The sequence below is a fragment of the Ictidomys tridecemlineatus genome, chromosome 9 (assembly GCF_052094955.1).
Source record: "Ictidomys tridecemlineatus isolate mIctTri1 chromosome 9, mIctTri1.hap1, whole genome shotgun sequence".
NCBI lineage: Eukaryota > Metazoa > Chordata > Mammalia > Rodentia > Sciuridae > Ictidomys > Ictidomys tridecemlineatus.
In genome coordinates, this window is record NC_135485.1 from 1,265,108 (window position 1) to 1,282,907 (window position 17,800).

General features: G+C 54.2%; 1 protein-coding gene across 4 annotated transcripts; it reads right to left on the reverse strand.

Annotated features, from left to right (window-relative positions):
- Positions 1 to 33: 33 nt before the first annotated feature.
- Positions 34 to 17,644, reverse strand: Nelfa (negative elongation factor complex member A). Of its 4 annotated transcripts, XM_040292813.2 has the most exons (12): positions 17,225 to 17,364; positions 14,732 to 15,046; positions 7,491 to 7,662; positions 5,934 to 6,095; positions 4,698 to 4,787; positions 3,282 to 3,412; positions 3,130 to 3,199; positions 2,898 to 2,986; positions 2,119 to 2,230; positions 1,141 to 1,415; positions 917 to 1,016; positions 34 to 821 (listed from the first exon to the last, which is right to left on the reverse strand). In XM_040292813.2, exons 2-12 carry the CDS (start codon positions 14,882 to 14,884, stop codon positions 637 to 639), a joined length of 1,539 nt encoding a protein of 512 aa, XP_040148747.1. In that variant the 5' UTR covers positions 14,885 to 15,046; positions 17,225 to 17,364; the 3' UTR covers positions 34 to 636. The 4 variants fall into 4 exon arrangements, with proteins under 4 accessions (XP_040148747.1, XP_040148748.1, XP_077877002.1 ...); XM_040292814.2 differs by lacking the exon at positions 14,732 to 15,046 and having other exon boundaries at positions 34 to 837; positions 17,225 to 17,644; XM_078020876.1 differs by lacking the exon at positions 14,732 to 15,046 and having other exon boundaries at positions 34 to 840; positions 17,225 to 17,644.
- Between the last annotated feature and the right edge of the window lie 156 nt (positions 17,645 to 17,800).

Here is a 17,800-nt window from a genome sequence, read left to right on the forward strand (position 1 = left end):
GATCAGGCCTGAAACAGAGCTCTGTGGGCCTCCTTTAGAAAAGCTGGACTTTAATCACTCAAAAGTCTTACAATGAAAATAGGGACCCGAAGACTTGTCGTTAGTATCCACAGCTATACAAAAGACATACAAAACTTCCGGGCAGATGCTGACAGGAGGCGAGGCCCACTGCCTCCTCTGGCATTGCCCGGGCAGTGCTGCCCGCCACCCTGCAGCATCGCCAGGTACCACCTTTGGTCCCTCAACCTTGCGGAACAGGGTGCACTAGCAGGGAAAAGCTCTCACACTCAGTCATTAGAATTTAAGAAAAAATAAAAAAGGTAAAAGTCTAACAGGCACTAAAATTGGGAAGTTATAACGTTTTTGGTTAACTAGAACATTCAAAACTGTAATATTGGATCCAAAAAAGTATCTTAAATCACACAAAAAAAGTAACCCATATTAAAATATAAAAAATAAGCCCCAAACACCGGAGAAAAGATCTAAAACTTGAGTAAGCCGGGGGCTCCACAGCACTGTGGGCAGCCGGGCACAGGCAGGGCCTCAGCCTGCCATCATCAACCCCTGGCTGCTCTGCCAAGCCCTTGTCCCTCAGAGCCCTACGTAGCCAGGGCCAGCAGCAGAGGCAGGTGATCCTCAGGATACGTTGGTCATGGGCTTGTACTTCTTGAAGCGTGTCCACTGGCCTGTGGCGTAGTTCATCTCGAACACAGTGTCCACCAGCATGGTGGTGCTGCCCTGGCCATCAGCCTTGGGCAGGTCCTCTGTGTGCTCGCTCAGCTTGATCTGGATCACGTCCCCTTGCTCCTGGCACGGGTTCTCTGTGGAGGGCAGGGGCTGCTGGGAAGGGGCCTGGGGCTAAGGAGCCCATCCCCATCCCAGTCAGGGTACCACCCAGGCCCAGCCCCATACACACCTCTGGAACCAGCCATGAAGCCCAGGATGAGGGCTTTCTCGGGCCGTGTGACCTTGTTGGCTGTCTTGAACATTTCCTGGGCGGCAAACATCTGCTCTCTCTGTGGGCAAGAGGAGAATTTGGGTGCCCAGGCCCCCCTGGGTCATCTCCTCTACCCCAGGTGAAGATGGGCAAGACCATACTAACTACCTGGCAGCCCACAGGCCCTGCCAGGACCCACCTACCGTGAGGGACAACTTCTTAGGCTGTTGCTGGGCAGGGGGCTGGGTCTGGGGGACCACCATTGCCACTGGGGGCGTCTGAGCGGCTGGGGCAACAGCTGGGGGTGTGGTGGGCGTCAGGGGTGATGTGGGTGCTGTAGGTGTAGGTGCAGCAGGGCTCAGGTTGCTGTTGTACATGGGTGCCCTCTGCTTAAACTGTGCCGGCAGTGTGGGGTTCGGGGTGCTGGGCTCCTCAGGTGGCCGGCTGGCCTGTAGGCTGGTTTCCCGGGAAGATGGTGCTAGGGTAAAGTAGGATCTGGTGAGGGAGGCTGGGACTAGGCCCCCCACCTCCCCCTCCACACCGGACCTGTGCCCAGCTCCCATTCTCCAAGCCACCTGTCCCAGACCCCACCCTCCATTTCCCAGGCCCTGACCAGCTGGTACCCCAAACCCACCAGTTCTGTCCTTCTCCTGAAGGACAAGCAGCCCTCCCTGGCATAAACCCTGCATGCCCAACCAAAAGGGGCAGAACCTGCAGTCCCAAGCACTTTCAGATCCCCCCAAGTGGCCTGGGGTCATGAGGTGCTAGCAAAAAGACACAGGTTGCCAGGCCTGAGGCCTTTCTGTATTGCAGCACAACCAAAGCCTAAATCAGGTGAATGGTCCAGCTCCAGCTTCCCACAGATCTTCAGAAACTTGGGGGCTGAGGGTCTGTCCCCGGGCCCTCAGCCCCTCCTGCCCCTGGAGCACATCCAGGGGACAGGGGATAGCAGACAGTGGCTACCTGTCTGCAGGGGGTTTATTTCTTGGCAAGGAAGGGCTCCCCCACCCCCAACCAGCAGAAGCTAAAGGACAACAGAACGGATGTCCTGATAATGAAGAAACAGCACTGTGGGCCCCTGCAGCACCATGTGGGCAAGGCCACCTTCCAGGTGGAACGCTGGCTCCAGGTGGCAGGAGGAGCCCTTACAGCCCCAGGAGCAGCATACTGCAGTCACTCACCTTGGGGAGCCTCGGAGTTGGGGACGTAGGAGGAGGCTGGGACCACACTGGGTGTAGAGGGCAGGTAACTTGTGGAGGGCAGTGCAGGCTCGCTGTTCAGAGACCCAAGTTTCTGGAAGACAGTGAGGGTCCCTCAGCACAGGCCTGGGTTTCAGAGCAGCCCTCTCTGGCTTGGCCTGGACCTGCACTGTACATCACCCGACCAGCTTAACAGGTGTCACAAGCCTCAGGGCAGAGCTGCTCCAGGCTGCCCCAAACCTCAGCCCTGCCACCCTCCCTGGTTCCTGGAACCCCCTCGGCAGAGGAGGGGCTGAGCAGCTCCCACTTGGGAGGCCACGAACCACCATCTCTGGAGAGTAGCAACAACTGCCCGCAGTGCGCGGGCACTGTAGGAAAATGTGCCAGGCTCAGCTGACCCACAGACAGCCTAGACAACAGGAAAAGGCCCTCTTCCCAAGGATGACCACACACCAGCCTCCCCCACCCTGTACCTCTTAGGCCACACCACTCCAGACTCAGGGTGATATACCCCACTCACCCCTGGCAGGACCCTTACTGAGGCACAGCAGTGAGGACGTCCCCAGGCAGCAGTGTCTCCAGGAGTGTGTTGCAGGTACTCATTCCAAACTTGAGCTGATGGCTAGATTAGGGTCCTAGCCCAGGCCACCCCTCGTGTGTGCGCACACATACACATATACACACACGCTCGGCCATTTTCTCCAACCTTCAGAACGAGAGCGCCCTGCGGGCTGTGTCTGGGTGGGGCAGCAGAGCCCTACCTGTGTGGACACCAGGCCGGCTGCGTAGTCAGGGGTGGCGTTCTCCACCACCGTCTCCTCCTTGGCCGGCTTTTCCACCACCTCTGTGTCTGTGGAGAAGCCAGAGGTGCTGTGAGGTGCCCTGAGGCCTCAGCTGGCTCAGAGGGGCAGGTGCACTGGTGCCGGAAGGGACAGGGAGAGCTGAGGGCAGGTCTGGGCCTCCCTCCCAGCCCCGGGGGAAGCCTGTACACACCCAGGGTCTTCCTTCTCCTCTTCGCCTCTCGGCCAGCACCGACCATGTCCAGCTCAGAAATGTCGAGGAGCTGCCAAGACAAAGAGCTCCAGGCTCGCTCACCGCCTGTGGGAGGGGCTGCCTGGGGCGCTGGGGAGTGGGAGCAGGCCTACCTTCACACCCCTCTCTTTCCTTAGTGGGGTCCTGGAAGGTGGGATGGGGGTCCGGTTTCCGGCAGGGCTGAAGACACTAGGCGTGGTGGGGCTTCTGAAGGGTGCCTGTTTCGGGATGCCTTTGAGTGGGGCTGGGGAAAAGACCGTGTCTGTCAGTGGCCAGCAGGGATGTCCACAGGAGCCCCGGCATCCTCTGCCCACAAGAGAAGGCTGGGCTGGAGCTGCCTTGGGAGGACCTTGGGAGGACCTCGGGAGGACCTCAGGGAGGACCTGAGGACGACCTCGTCCCTGCCACTCTCCGTGTGTTCTGCTGAGGCTGTTCCTGCCAGTATTGCTGTGGGGAGCAGGTGTTTAGCTCAGATTCCACTGGCCCAGTGTCCTGTCACGTGCTCCTGCTGTGAGCCCAGGAGGGCTGGAACGAGGGGAGAGGACAGCTGGCCAGGTCAGTTGGGACCCCAGGTCTGCAAAGCAAGGGCTGCCTGGGGACATAAAGCTACCCCAGAAAAACAGCAATGCCTCGACCTCTGCCAGGTCACCAACCCTCCTGTCTTCGAGGTGGAATGCTGGCCTCCGCTTCCTTCTTGTGCCCTTTAGTGAACAGGACCACAGTCCACGAGAACCGAGTCCTCCCACACCTGACCAGGCTCTGCACTGCTGAGCCCTGGCAGCTGTCCACCTTTCCTGTTTAGGGTGCCCACCATGGCTTATTCCGGGCTTGGGGCTGAGAAGTGCCCACTGAGTTGTGCGGTCAGAACACTGGGTCAAGGGTGGAAATGACTGATGAACAACCACGCTCTCCCACCCCAGCAAAACAGGTACAGCCCTGCTCTGGGGGGCTTTGCTAAGGAGACTGGAAGATGGGATCTGCTCAGCAGGGTGGAGCCTCAGCCATGAGAGGGCCAGGCCAGGCCAGGGCCACACTTCTGTAGGAAGGGGCCGCCCCTGCAGCGAGGGAGGCCAGCCGTCACCCCTCCCTGCAGCTCCCTAGTGCACAGCAGCCCTCCTGCCCTCTGGCCTCGTGGTCTCCGCTGGAGGTGGGCCAGCCCCTGGAGCTTCAGGGGCAACCCTGGGTTCCTGTCACCAGTACTCCCTCTGGTCACATCCTCACCAATCTGTGTGAGTGGGCACAGACGCGGGGCTCCAGCACAGCAGGGCTGCCCCATGCTATTGAGCACACCCATCCCGCAGTCTGCGGCCCTGTCGTGCCACTACAAAGAACCCTGTTGTGCCACTACAGTGCTGGCCAGCAGCAACACTGCACTGGACACCACCCCAGAGCATCTCGGGGACGAGGGAGTCTGCCCTCTCCTGTCCTGTCGTGTGCTTCTGCAGGGCCAATGGCTCAGTGACTTGTCCCAAAAGGAAGGTCATCGCATCTGGCAAGTTACAGAGCTAACGGGCGGGCGTCTGGCTTACTTGTGGTGTCCATCTTGCGGAGCAGCCCCCGGCCCTTGGCATGGAACGGCACCCCCGCACTCCTCTTCAGCTGCTGTGCTGTCTCGGTGGCTATGCAGAGAAGGTCACCCATCAGTCCTCACAACAACAGGGCCTCTTGCCCACCAAAAGCACATCTCAGAAAACATGAGCCGTGAGAAGGCCGTAGCCCAGTACAAATACCACAGCCAGGCCTTCTGCCTAGAACTCCCAGGTGAGTGCCCACAAGCCAGGAGGGCCCCCAGAGCACACGCCCCTGGACTCTCCTCAGTGCCTAACAGGACAAAGAACAGGGACTTCCCTGGCTCAGCTAATAATGCTGCAGGGTGACAGGCAGAGTGCCTTGGCTGCCCCTGGCCAGAGCCAAGTTCTGCCACTGACTCCTGGAGGTAAAACGTGAGGGACAAGCAGACCTCTAAGAGTTGCCCACTGGCCAGAGACTCTGCAAGCCCCCAGAACTGGGCTGGCCCTGGGATGCTGCCTCCTCCAAGCAAGAGTCACAGCAGGAGGCAGTGGGAGAACAAAGCATTTAGGTCTGTCACTAATGACCCCTCAGCATGAGGCCTCACTGGGATCTGTGGTCATGGTTGTTTTTTGTACTGGGGATTGAATCCAGGGGTGCTCCTAATCCTCAGTCCTTTCTTAAATCTGTATTTTGAGACAGGGTCTAAGTTGCTTAGGGCCTAAGTTGCTGAGGCTGGTCTTGGACCTGCGCTCCTCCTACCCCAGGCTCCCGAGCGCTGATGTAGGTGTGTGCCCAACACTGGCTGTGGTTTGGTTTTCCAGGTTGTTCTGCTCTTTTTCTGAGACAGCATCAGGCTATGTTGTTCAAGGGGCCTTCTGCCTCAGTCTCCCAGGTGTGTGGACTACCACATGGGGCCCATGCCTGGCGTGAAACCCATGCTTTGCTACTTAACTGGCGCTGTCACTCCTCACTGGACCCAGCAAGCACCTTCCACACAACTCCTACAAGGTGAGACAGCAGGCATCTTCAAGGGAAACCGGGAGCACCAAAAGCTGAGGGACAGGTAGCCCACCTGCACTGCTACGTGCGGGAGGCCTGGGCACCCATCACAGATCAGACACCATGACCTGAAAATCCTCAAGTTTCTGACCCGTACTTTCAGAAGTCTCTGAATAGACAGCCGGGCCCTCACAGGCAGCGGGGCCTGAAAGCCAGGGCCCGCATATGGTGGCTGGGCCCATGGCAGCACTCACACTTCTGCAGCAGCTCCGCCCGCAGCGTGGCACTCTTGGGCTTCCGCTTTAACTGGAAATGCTTCACAGGTGGGGTGAGGGGCCCAGCGAGCGTGGTCAGGGCGTTCTTGTTCAGGTACTGGCACTCCAGCGGCAGCATGGCGGACGCCTCGCACTCGCCCACTGTGGAGAGCCCCACCCAGTTAGAGGCTCTTTCCCAGGGCACTATGGCAGCCTCTGCTCTGCTTTCAATCCCCCCAGGGCCTAGGAGACTGGCTTCCCCTGGATCCAACTCCATCACCCAGAACTAAGGTCGGCAAAGTGGGTCAGGCCCCCCACCCAAGGCAGAACCTCAGGGTAACACTTTAGAAACAGAACCCCGTGTGAGAGAGGAAAGGGAATGCTGGCTGCTCTGCTGCAAACCTGGGGGCCCTTGGTCACACAGCCACACCTAGAGGGGCTGCACCCCTTGACCTTGGATTCTGGCCACACATGCCGTGCAGTAAGAGGAGTAGCTGTGTAGCTTCTCCAGACTCTCCAGGAGCCTCAAGTCAGTGGCCTCTTGGACACTGCTGAATCCCAGACTTACAAAACTGCCCACACTCATTGCCTGAGTCTACGTGGTCACTGAGGGGTCCAAACTCCAGGAAAAAACTCTTCATGGTAGGGGGACAGGAGTACCTGCTGCCCCGATTGGTTACATAACCACCCTGAGAAAAGCATGGTTAGCTCCTGGAATTGGCTGCCCTAGGCTCTTCCAGCTCACAGGAGGACAGCTCCCTCCACCCGCTGAGCACACCCCCGCAGGACACATGTGCACCTGAGCGGCTCGTGCGCTCACAGAGTCTGTGTGGTATGTGTGCAATTACAAGTCCAGTAGACACCTGAGGTGCCAGAAGCACCAGCACAGCTGGCTGCACAAGTGGCCCCTGCACAGCTGGCCTGGGCAGCATAACAGGCCACCTGTGTCCCCAGCTGCAGTGCTGCCTGCCAGCACAGTCTGCTTCTCAGGGGCTGCCAGTTCCCATTTTTCAGAGGAGGAAGAATTCCGAAGGGACAGATGCCCCCTTCACCCACGTTACTTATAACCACCTGCAAACACTCTGCCTTTCTCCTTTTGGTACTGGGGATTGAACCCAAGGACGATCTATCACTGAGCTACACCCCCCAAACCTTCTTATGTTTTATTCTGAGACAGGGTCTCTCTACATTGTCCAGGCTGGCCTGGAATTTGGAACCCTTCGGCCTTAGCTCCCAAGTCACTGGGATCACAGGCATGCACCTCTGCATCTGGCTTCTGCAAAGACTTTCCAAATAGTTTTCAGTTCACATTCTAACAGCAGAATGGTTGGCACATTTGTAAAAAGCACAGTTTTAAACAGCCAAAACCCAGTGCAGAGACCTACAGGCTGTGGTCAGCTGCCAGAGGAACTGGCACAAGGCCAGGCAGCAGCACGTGGGCATGAGGCACATGCAGGTAGTATTCTGAAAACACGTAGCACACAACTGCCTAACAATCCAGTTTCTTCCAGAAAACATTTCTCTCTTCCCAACAGAACATAAGGCCACACTTCATACCCTTTTCTCTAAGTTCTCCTAAAATATCTTGAACATTCGGGTTCTGCTCCTCAAGGTCAAGGTTAAGGGATCCTGTGTCAGGAAAGGACTTCAGAATGTCAGCAACCATGAGGACCCAGGGGTCGGAGTCCAAGGTGGCAAGCTGGATGATCTCCATCAAGGCTTCCTTCATCTGCAGAGGAGAAAAGAGAGAAGCACAACTGGCTGAGCCCAGCACGCTGCGCACAGGGAGGTGTCTGCACCCTGCCCACTCCACACTCCACTGTGGCCTCTGGGTGAGCACAGGGTAGCCCACCTAGACAGCAATCACCTCACGGCCCATAGGTCCTCCTGGGGCTCCCTTGCTGTAGTCCCCTACCCCAACCCAGGGCCACCCCTCTTCCTTGCACGGCCACAGCTTTTATAGGTGGCAGTGGCCCAGCCTGCAGCGCCTCCCCACAGCCTCCCTGACAGCTCCTGGCAGCACCAATTCCCTGGGCCTGTCTCCCCTCTTAGGGCCACCTCCACTGCCACTTAGGAAGTCTGCACAGAGCATCTCAGGTACCGAGAGCTGAATCCAGGCCAGCAACAGGTGCTGAGGCGGGTGGACAGCCACACCACTCCTTAGGCACAAGGAGGGCCTGGCCTGAACAGCCGGCTTGCACCTGCTATCCCTGACCACAGTGCCACCCAACTCACCCAGTCCAAGAACATGGACACAGAGACAGATGTACAGGGAGGGAGTGGACACGCAGACACAGGGAAAGATGGCCACATGGCTCAAGTGGCTGGTGCACATGTAGGCCAAAGACCTCCACAGCTGCCAGGAGAGAGAGGACAGCCTGTGGCCTGCGGCAATGTGGCCGGCCACCTACTGCTGAACTGCTGTGGTCCTGAGCCACATTTTTACAGCAGCCTCAGGAAGCCAACATCTACCAAGAGAGAAAACTGGACAATGTTTTCTAAAAATGGGGGAGGGGTGCAGAAAAAAGGAGATTAAAACCAAAAGGCCACTACTTGAGACTGAATTCCACACCCTCCACACTCCTGGTAAAGTCTGCCTTACAGGATGGCCTGAGAACAGCAGTGTCCCCCCCATTCTGGAGCCAGAGTCCCACGCCCAGGCACCAGATGACTTAGGATCTGCCAAGGATCACTTCCTGGTTCGGTGGTCCCTTCCCACTGTGCCCTCATGTGGTGAGGGGTGAACACTCCCTCCGCCTATTTCCAAAGGGAAATCAATGAGGGCTCTACCCCAACACCCCGCCTTGGGGTAGGATGTGGAAGACAGGACCCGTGGACAACTGCAAATCCATCGCTGAGGGAACCTGGAAATGGGGCCTCTGTGGGGAGGCAGGTCAGAAGGGGGGCTCTGGCTCGTCTGCCGGGGTCTCTCTCCCACTTCCCACAAGGTGAGGGTGCCATCAGACTGAGCCACCTGCAAACAGGCACCCGGAGCTTGGACTCCCAGCCTCCGGAAGTGAGAGAAATCTATGTCTGTTGATAGCCTGTGAGTCTGCGGCAGAGTTGGATCTCTTTCCCCTCAGGCTCCACATCCACGGATTCAGCCGACCACAGATGGAAACATTCTTAAAAATAAAAGTTTGTACTACACATATATGGACTTTCTTCTTGTCGTTACTCCCTAATCAGCAAGGTCAGGGAGCTACCACATCCTATGATGTGCTCAAAGTCTCCTAGAGACTTGGCACACATAGGAGGAGGGCAATCCTAGATGCAAGTACTGCTCCACTTCACAGAAGGGATTGGAGCCCCTGCCTATGCTCTCTGCAGGGGCTTGTGTCCTGTCCCAGCTACCAAGGGACAACTGCCTTGTCTGGCAGTGACACTAACACAGCCACCTTCAGGATGAACACCACCATCAACAAACCCTGCCTCAGCCACGCTCTCCCTGTGCTTAACCACATCTGTGCGCTTCCTAAGCACGTGCACCCTACACCAGGGGCTCCAGGACTAGTGGTGAGGGGTGGACCGCGTCATGAATAGGAGGATTTCTGGCCCTTGCCAGGAAGGCACTGTGGTGTGCTGCTGGAACGCTCCATGGGTGATGTGCAGGCATGTGCACACACACCGTAAGGAAAGTTCACACCAAATTTGTGGCTGGGGACTCTGAATTCAGGACACAGAGAAAAACAGACACCCAAACTAACAGCACAGAAAAGGGTGGAAGGGTAGACTGACACACCAGAGACCACCTACCAACAGAGCTCCAGGGGATGGAAGGAAAAGAGCACATGGGAAGGACAAGTCACAGGGCCAAGGGCACAGCTCAGCGACACAGTAGGGAGGGAGGGGAGTACCCGGCTCAGCAGAGTGCCTGGCAGCCCTCCCAGAGAGGTGCTTGCCCACCACAGGAGCAGACCACCCTCACCCCAGTGTCCACTGGAGACACGAGCAGAGGCGCAGCCAGCAGAGGGCCACCCAGCAATGAAGCCTCCTGGACTTGGCACACGCGACTCAGCACAGTGACATGAGAACTGAAGTGGGCAACAGACGGTTCCAGGAAGGGAGACCCCTTTGGTAGTGTGCTGTTCAGAGAGGCCTCACTGGACCCTCTGAGAAGAGGCAATACCACAGCCTTGCTGACCAGCTTCTCAGTGGATGAGTGCCAACGGGCGTGTGCTTCCAGGGACGCTGCTGCCTGTGCATGCTGCAGACACACTAGCTCCTGTGCGACTGCAGGAACAGCTGCACCTGCCACAGACTCTGGTGAGCTGGGCAGGCCATTCTACATACTGAACACCCCTGTGGTCACCAGTGCTCCTTCCAAACCAACTCTGGGGCCACGCTGAGGGTTGGAGGGACTGCTGGTCTCATCAGGTAGCAGCACCTATTTCCTCAAAGCCCTTTCAAACACAGCCTGAACTTCATCCAGGCAGTGCCTGGTCACCTGCAGGAACCCCCCCACCTCCCTTGGCAAGAGCAGTTCCACCCCAGCACACAACAAAGGGCCCCACATTGCTGCTGTGCCCCTTGCTGAATGAGCTCCCTCTACTGGCTGAAAGTGGCTGCTCACTAGCTTTTAAGACTAGGGATGGGGAACAGCTCAGTGGCACAGTATTTGCCTACCATGAGTGAGGCACCGGTTCGATCCTCAGCGTCACATAAAAAATAAAATAAAGATATTGTGTCCACCTCTAACTAAAAAATAGATGTTAAAAAAAGTAAAAGTTCGGGCTGGGGATGTGGCTCAAGCAGTAGCGCACTCGCCTGGCATGCTTGCGGCCCGGGTTCGATCCCCAGTACCACATACAGAGATGTTGTGTCCGCCGAGAACTAAGAAAAAATAAATAAATATTAAAATTCTCTCTCTCTCTGTCCCACTCTCTCTTTAAAAAAAAAAAAAAAAAAAAAAAGTAAAAGTTCTATTACAGTATTTCTTAAAAAAAGAAAAAAAAAAGCAGAACAAAACGAAACAAAAAACCCCACAGATACATCACAAAATAAGTGAACTGGTTCCAAGATTTCACTCAGAAACAGGTTATAGTAGATCCTGTGTATATATTTTTTCTTCTGTAATACTGAGGAGCAAATTCAGGGACACTTTACCACTGAGCTACACGCCAACACTTTTTATTTTAAAACAGGGATTCACTAAGATGCTGAGGCTGGCCTCCAGTGTGTGATACTCCTGGCTTAGCCTCCCATATCACTAGAATTACACTCATGTGCCAGCCAGATATTCAGGTCAAACATTATCTTGGGTGTGTATGTGAGAATGTTTCTGGATGAGATTAACATTTGGAACAGTACACAGCAAAGTGGATTGCCATCCTGAATGTGGGCAAACCTCATCCAATCAGCTGAAGACCTGAATAAAAAGTGAGGGGGGGGGGTGCCAGGTAAAGTGGTAGATACCCGCAGTCCCAGTTACTTGGGAGGCTGCGGCAGGAAGACTGCCTCACTTCAGGAATTCAAAGCTAGACTAGGTGACCAAGAGAAATTCCATCTCAAAAACAGGGGGGAAAACAGAATAAGAAAAAAGCTACGTAAGAGGATGTGCCCTTCTACTGGACTGTACAAGGTGGACTTTCCTAGCCTTCAGACCTGGGCCAGAACACAAGCTCTGCCTGGCTCAAGTCCCTGGTGTGCACCAACACCCTGCTGCCTCTGCTTCTCAGAAGAACCCTGACACACTGGGGAACACATCCAGCCAAGTCACTCATCAGCTAGACCTATGGTCCCTTGCAGAAAGGATTCATTTTCAGGGTGATATTCCTAAGGTACCAAACCCTTATAGGATGAGAAAAGAAGGATAGGCTAGACAATGGAACAAGGATAATTCAGAAAGATTTTTTTAATACCAAAAAAAATAAAAATGATTTTCAGGAAAATATATTGTTCAGAATGGCTAGTTCTCTCACAATCGAAGTAAATGAGGTCTTCATTATCATTTTTAAGAATATATTTTAGTTGTTGATGTACCTTTATTTTTTATTTATTTATATGTGGTGCTGAGGATCAAACCTAGTGCCTCATACATGCTAGGCAAGTGCTCTCACTGAGCCACAATCCCAGTCCCCCATTTCTTAAATACTGGCAAAATCCAAAAAAGAAGTCTATGTGCATACACACATACATACATTCAAAGAAAGCTGACATGCCTGTCCTAATGCTAGACACAACAGATCTCTGCACACAGACCATGGTTCACTTCACCAAGCAACTCAAACCTTTAACTCTAAACTTGCATGCACCTAATAACATAGCCCCCAAATTCATAAAGCAGTAGCTGATAAGGAGGAACAAATTTATAATCATCATAATGGGGAGATGATCAGATCGTCTCTGAATTTAAAAAAAAATATTCAGAACAGAGTAGAGCACAATTAAGCAAGTTTGATCTAATGAACATATGTATATTCAGCAAAGGATCTTTTTTTTTTTCAATATTCATTTTTTAGTTTTCGGTGGACACATCTTTGTTTCTATGTGGTGCTGAGGATCGAACCCGGGCCATACGCATGCCAGGCGAGTGTGCCACTGCTTGAGCCACATCCCCAGCCCCAGCAAAGGATTTTAAAACTAAGAGAATAAACATGCTTCTAAAGCTCACCCACAAACATTTACAAAAACTATCCATATATTCTGTCACTAAGCAAATCTCATTTCAGGCAAATGAAATAATTTGGACTATTTTCTGACAAGAGTTCACTATAGCTAGAAATCACTAATAAAAACATAACAAAAATCTGTTGCTCTTGAATGTACGGAAATTGAGAAACATTTTTAATTTACACAGGAGTCAGTGAAGGAATTATCATGTATCAAAACTTCATAGATGCAGCTGGGTGCAGTGGCACACGCCTGTGATCCCAGTGGCTTAGGAGGCTGAAGCAGGAGGATTTCAAGTTCAAAGCCAGCCTCAGTAACTTAGTGAGGCCCTGTCTCTAAATAAAGTATATAAAAGAGCTGGGGATGTGGCTGAATGTACGGAATCCTCAATCCAAAAAAAAAAAAAAAGGGGGGGGGGCTGGGGTTGTGGCTCAGCGGTACAAAGCTTGCCTGGTACATGAGAAGCCCTGGGTTCAATCCTCAGCAAAACATAAAAAAAATAAAGGTTCTGACAACTACAACTAAAATAAATAAATAAATAAATATTTTTGAAAAAGAGGAAAATAGAGGATGCATTAAAATCATTTTATACAGGCAGGAGCATTCATTCCCTCAACACAAAAATCTGACAAAGACCGTCTGGCAAGTTACACTACAGGTGGATTCTACCCATGAGCGTAGATACAAAATTCCTACACCTGTTAGCAGGACAATGTAACCCAGTAACAGAAAGTAACCAGCTTAGGGATCAGGAATACAGCTTTGGTTTACAATGAAATCTGTTAATGTGGTGGCGCTACTATGGAGGGCGGTGTGGCGATTCCCTAAAACCCGAGACTCACCACAGAAGTGCAGCCCCATTCCCAGGCACAGACCAAGGACAGAAACCCGAGTAAAACCGAAAGACGGGAGGCTGAGACAGGAGCATGGGCGTGCACCTGGGTTCCATCCCCTGTACCACAAAACCAAAAGTAGGGCTATGTGCTGTGTGATTCCATTTATGTGAAATGTACAGAACACGCAGCTCTAGTTTAGGACTGGGGGGAAAAGGACTGTGGGGAACTGCACTGAGGACAGAATTATTTGGGACGAGGGATAATGGAAATGTTGGTTAGGATGATTATCTCTCCGAATCACTAAAAATCACTCCTTCAACATCTTCAGTGGTGAACTGCATGGCATGTGAACTGTATCTCAATAAAGTGGTTAAACAACAACAACAAAAAGCTCAAAGCGGGGTGTGGTGGCACATGCCTGTTAATCCCAGTGGCTTGGGAGGCCAAGGCAGGAGGCTAACAAGTTCAAAGTCAGCCTCAGCAACTTAGCGAGGCACTAAGCAACTCAGTGAGACCCTGTCTCTAAATAATATATAAAATAAAGTGCTGGGGGCTAAGCGCCCTCCTCAAAACAAAAACAAAACCAAAAACCTCATTCAAGCTGGGTGTGGTTGTGCATGACTGGGTCCCAGGAGTCAGGAGGCTGAGGCAGAAAGATCACCTGGATGCAGGAACTGAAGACCAGCCTGGGTGACATGGTTTACATTTGAGGTGTCCTCCAAAGCTCAAGGGTGAGACAATGCAAGGAAGTTTAAAGGTGAAATGAATAGATGCAAAAGCTTTAGCCCACTCAGTGTCTCCACTTGAATAGATTAATTGGGTGTGACTACAGGCAGGTGGGTGTGGGGAGCCATTGTGAATTGTGGACTGAGTGATGCTGGAGCCATCAGGCAGGAAAGCCTGGCATCAGGAACTCTTCAGGGGGCTGAGAACCCCTGGTTCACACTGCGTCCTACCTAGCTCACTGCTCCAGTCTAGCACAGTCCTGGAGACGGGCGTGGCCTAGGAAGAGCCCAACTGGCTGCTCACCCTACCCATATCCTGAGGGGGCCCACACTGAAACCTAGTACCTACCCGTCCCCTGGGATCTGTCCGCTATAAATAAAGCAAGCAGGCTCCATCTTTGCTAGAAGCCTACCACTCCAGTCAGCCTAACCCGTTACTGCCCTTGCTCTGAAAAATACATTTCTGGTCTTTCATGTCTATTTGGTGGTTCTACTTTCATGGTTTTTATTTTGCAGCCAGCCCATCCCTCCCATGGGAACCTATCCCCTCACCCTCTGGGAAAGCCATCGAGGTGGGGTGTGGCTGCAGGAGGTAGGTCCCTGGGAGTGTGCCCTTGGGGCTTACATCTAGTCTCCGGTGAGTAGAGCTCTCTTGCTGCTTCAGGGTGCCATGTCCTGAGTGGCTCTCCTCTCCACATCCTTTGAAGTTCTGAGCCATGAGGTTCTGCCTCACCTCAGGTCCAGAACGATGGAGTCTGGACTGAATCTCTGAAACCATGAACCCCAACAGACGTTTCCTCCTCTATGTTGTTCTTGTCAGGTCTTTAGTCACAACAATGAAAAAGTTTACTGTGGGTCTGGGAGGTGGCTCACGTGAGGCCCTGGGTTCGGTTCTCAGCACCACATAAACGTCAAATAGAGATACTGTGTCCACCTAAAACTAAAGAAATTAAAAAAAAAAAAAAGTTTACTAATCCATTGGGCAATGGAGCAAGACTCCTTATCAGGAAAAGGAAAAACAAACCAAACATCTCATTCATAATTAAAAGAATTTTTTAAAAACTCCCTAGGAATATAAAAAATCTCCTTGGGCTGGGGATGTGCCTCATTTTTAGTGCACTCACCTAGCATGTGTGAGGCCCTGAGTTTTTACAGGCTCTAGCCCTGCAAAATAAATTGATGAACAACAAAAAAAGAATTTCCTTGACCAGATAAAGGGCATGTCCATGAGAAAACAGGAAACCAAAATCTTATTGTCAAAACATTCAAAGTTCTTATTGTGTGATCAGAAATAAGAATGTACAAAAGATTTCTGGTGACCAGAGAAGAAAAGATATCCATTTTAAGCTCACAGAAAAATTAAGATTCTACAGAAAAAGTATTGCAATTAATGATACTTCCAACATGTATGTGATTCAAACTCATTATCTAAAAGCTGATATCTACAGTTGTATATACCAGTAACAGAAAGTGAAATTGTTATTAGTAGATCCATGAGCTGCAGCACATAATGAAGTGCAAAGGCTGGGAAAAGTCAAAGACATACCTGAGGAACAAAGTAGGAGAGTCGGCCCTGTTGGTTAGCTGCCCAGACTAGGAACTGACTTAGAACAAGCACAGCAATACACAAATGCTCATGAGCAGAGGCGGGAAAAGACCCACAGCAGAGTGACTGTGAGCGCACAGAAAAGGACAGTCATTGCAATCAGTAGTACTGGACACTCATCTGGACACCTTTGTGGAAATGGAAAAACCACACCCAGCTTCACCAGCTGACAACTCCGGGCAAACTGAAGGCTCCAGAAAAAGGGCACAGCCACACAGCTCTGCCAAGGGAAAGGGCTGGGCCCTGGCCTCGGTGGGGGGGCCCTTCCCAAAAGGGCCAGACCAGCACCCAGAGTGGGTGAACGCAAGAGCTTCTGCCCAACCACAGATGCAAGCAAGTGGAGCCGCAGCTGGGAGATGCTGGATCCTATGCCGCTGCGTCAGGATGGCACCCAGCATTTCTTAAACCCTCCACCTGCTACAAAGCAATTAAGAAAGACAACCAGGAAATAGTTTTGAACATTCACAAAAAGAAAAGCAAACAGCAAATAAACTCATGAAAAAACGTTTAACCAAATCAGTGATAACGAAGATATAAATTAAACCATCTAGTAATATGCTCATGCCAACACAAGGGACAGGCTTTGGAGAGGAGCACTATTTGATACGATCACTCTAAAAACAACCTGGCATAACCCTAACACCCCCACACCTGCTCCTGAGCACTGTATTGTGAGGAGTCCCCCGACCAGGGTCGATGTTGGCGACTGCACCACTCACAAGAACACGAGAGCATGGCAGGGCCTCAGTGCCTCCCTGAGGTGGCAGGGGGAGCATGCCGGATCTTGGGAAGGTGCACTACGCACGAATCCGCCAGCGTGCCAGCAGGACACAAGTGAGCCCCCCTGATACCGCAACACTAGGTTCCCACTAGGCACGAGGGAACCTCCCGTGTGGAAAGGGGCGTAGGCAGCCACCGGCCGCGGGAGGAGGAGCTCTGAGGAGGGCGGGGCCCGGCGGCCGACCCTAACCCACAGCCACAGCCGGGCTCGCGGGCCACAGCTCACGAGGGGCCACTTAGGACCTACGACGGCGCACAGGCGACATCACAGCGGCCTGGAGAGTTCAGACCACCTTGGCGCTTCAGTATTCTGCGCGGAGAGCGACGCACTGAAGCGCTGGGGACAGCCGCCAGGCAAACCCGCACGCCCACGCCCGACCGGCGACGGCGCGGGCCTCGGCGGGGCGCCCCGCAGCCCGCAGCGGCCCGGCACCTCCGCCAGGGGTCGCCTCCACGACCCCGACCGCAGCGGCGACGCCCACCGCCACCGACGAAGACTCTGGCGGCCGAGGCGCAGGCGGGAGGGTCTTGGGGGGAGGACGGGGAAGGATGCGGTCCATCTGTTGGACGGGGTATGGGGGAGGACGTGAGGGGAGAGGACGGGGTGCGGGGGGACGGGGGAGCTGGCGGAGGGAGGGTCGAGGAAGACGACGGGGTGCAGGCGGCGTCCCCCGGGGGCGAGAGGGCGGGCAGGAGCGGCGCGGACCGGGCGAGCGCGGCCGGCCGCCTCACCTCGTCCACCGTGCGGCGCGGGAGGTGCAGTGTGCCGAGCAGCAACTTGAGCTTCACGGCCGACGAGAGGCGGTGGAAGCAGAGGCGGATGTTGTCGATGACGGCGGCCGTGAGCAGGGACGCGATGCTGGGCGGCGCCCACAGCTCGTCCGTGGCGCCCAGCTTGTTGTGCAGCCACAGGCCCGTGTCGCTCTCCCGCATGGACGCCATCTTGGGGGCCGCCGCGCGCCCCGGCCGGCATCTTATGAGGACGCCTATGCGCCCCCGGCGAGGACCCCCAACATGGCGGCGCCCGCGGGCGCGGGGCGGGGCCTCGGCGGGCAAGCTAGCTCAGCTGGTGGCGGCCGCGCCTTCGGGCGGCTTCGGGGCGAAGCCCGAGAGTCGGAGTGACGGGACGACGCAGCGAGGCTCGTCGGCTTCCGTATCGCATCGTGGCGGCGCCGGGAGATGACGTTCTGCTGAGAGGCCGTCGCGCCGCGTGACTGACTGCGCCGGCCGGTGTCTCGCGTTCTGCCTGGCGTCCGCCGAGGGGGGGTTTCGCTGGCCGGCTGAGGCCCATCCGCCCGCGGGCTCGCG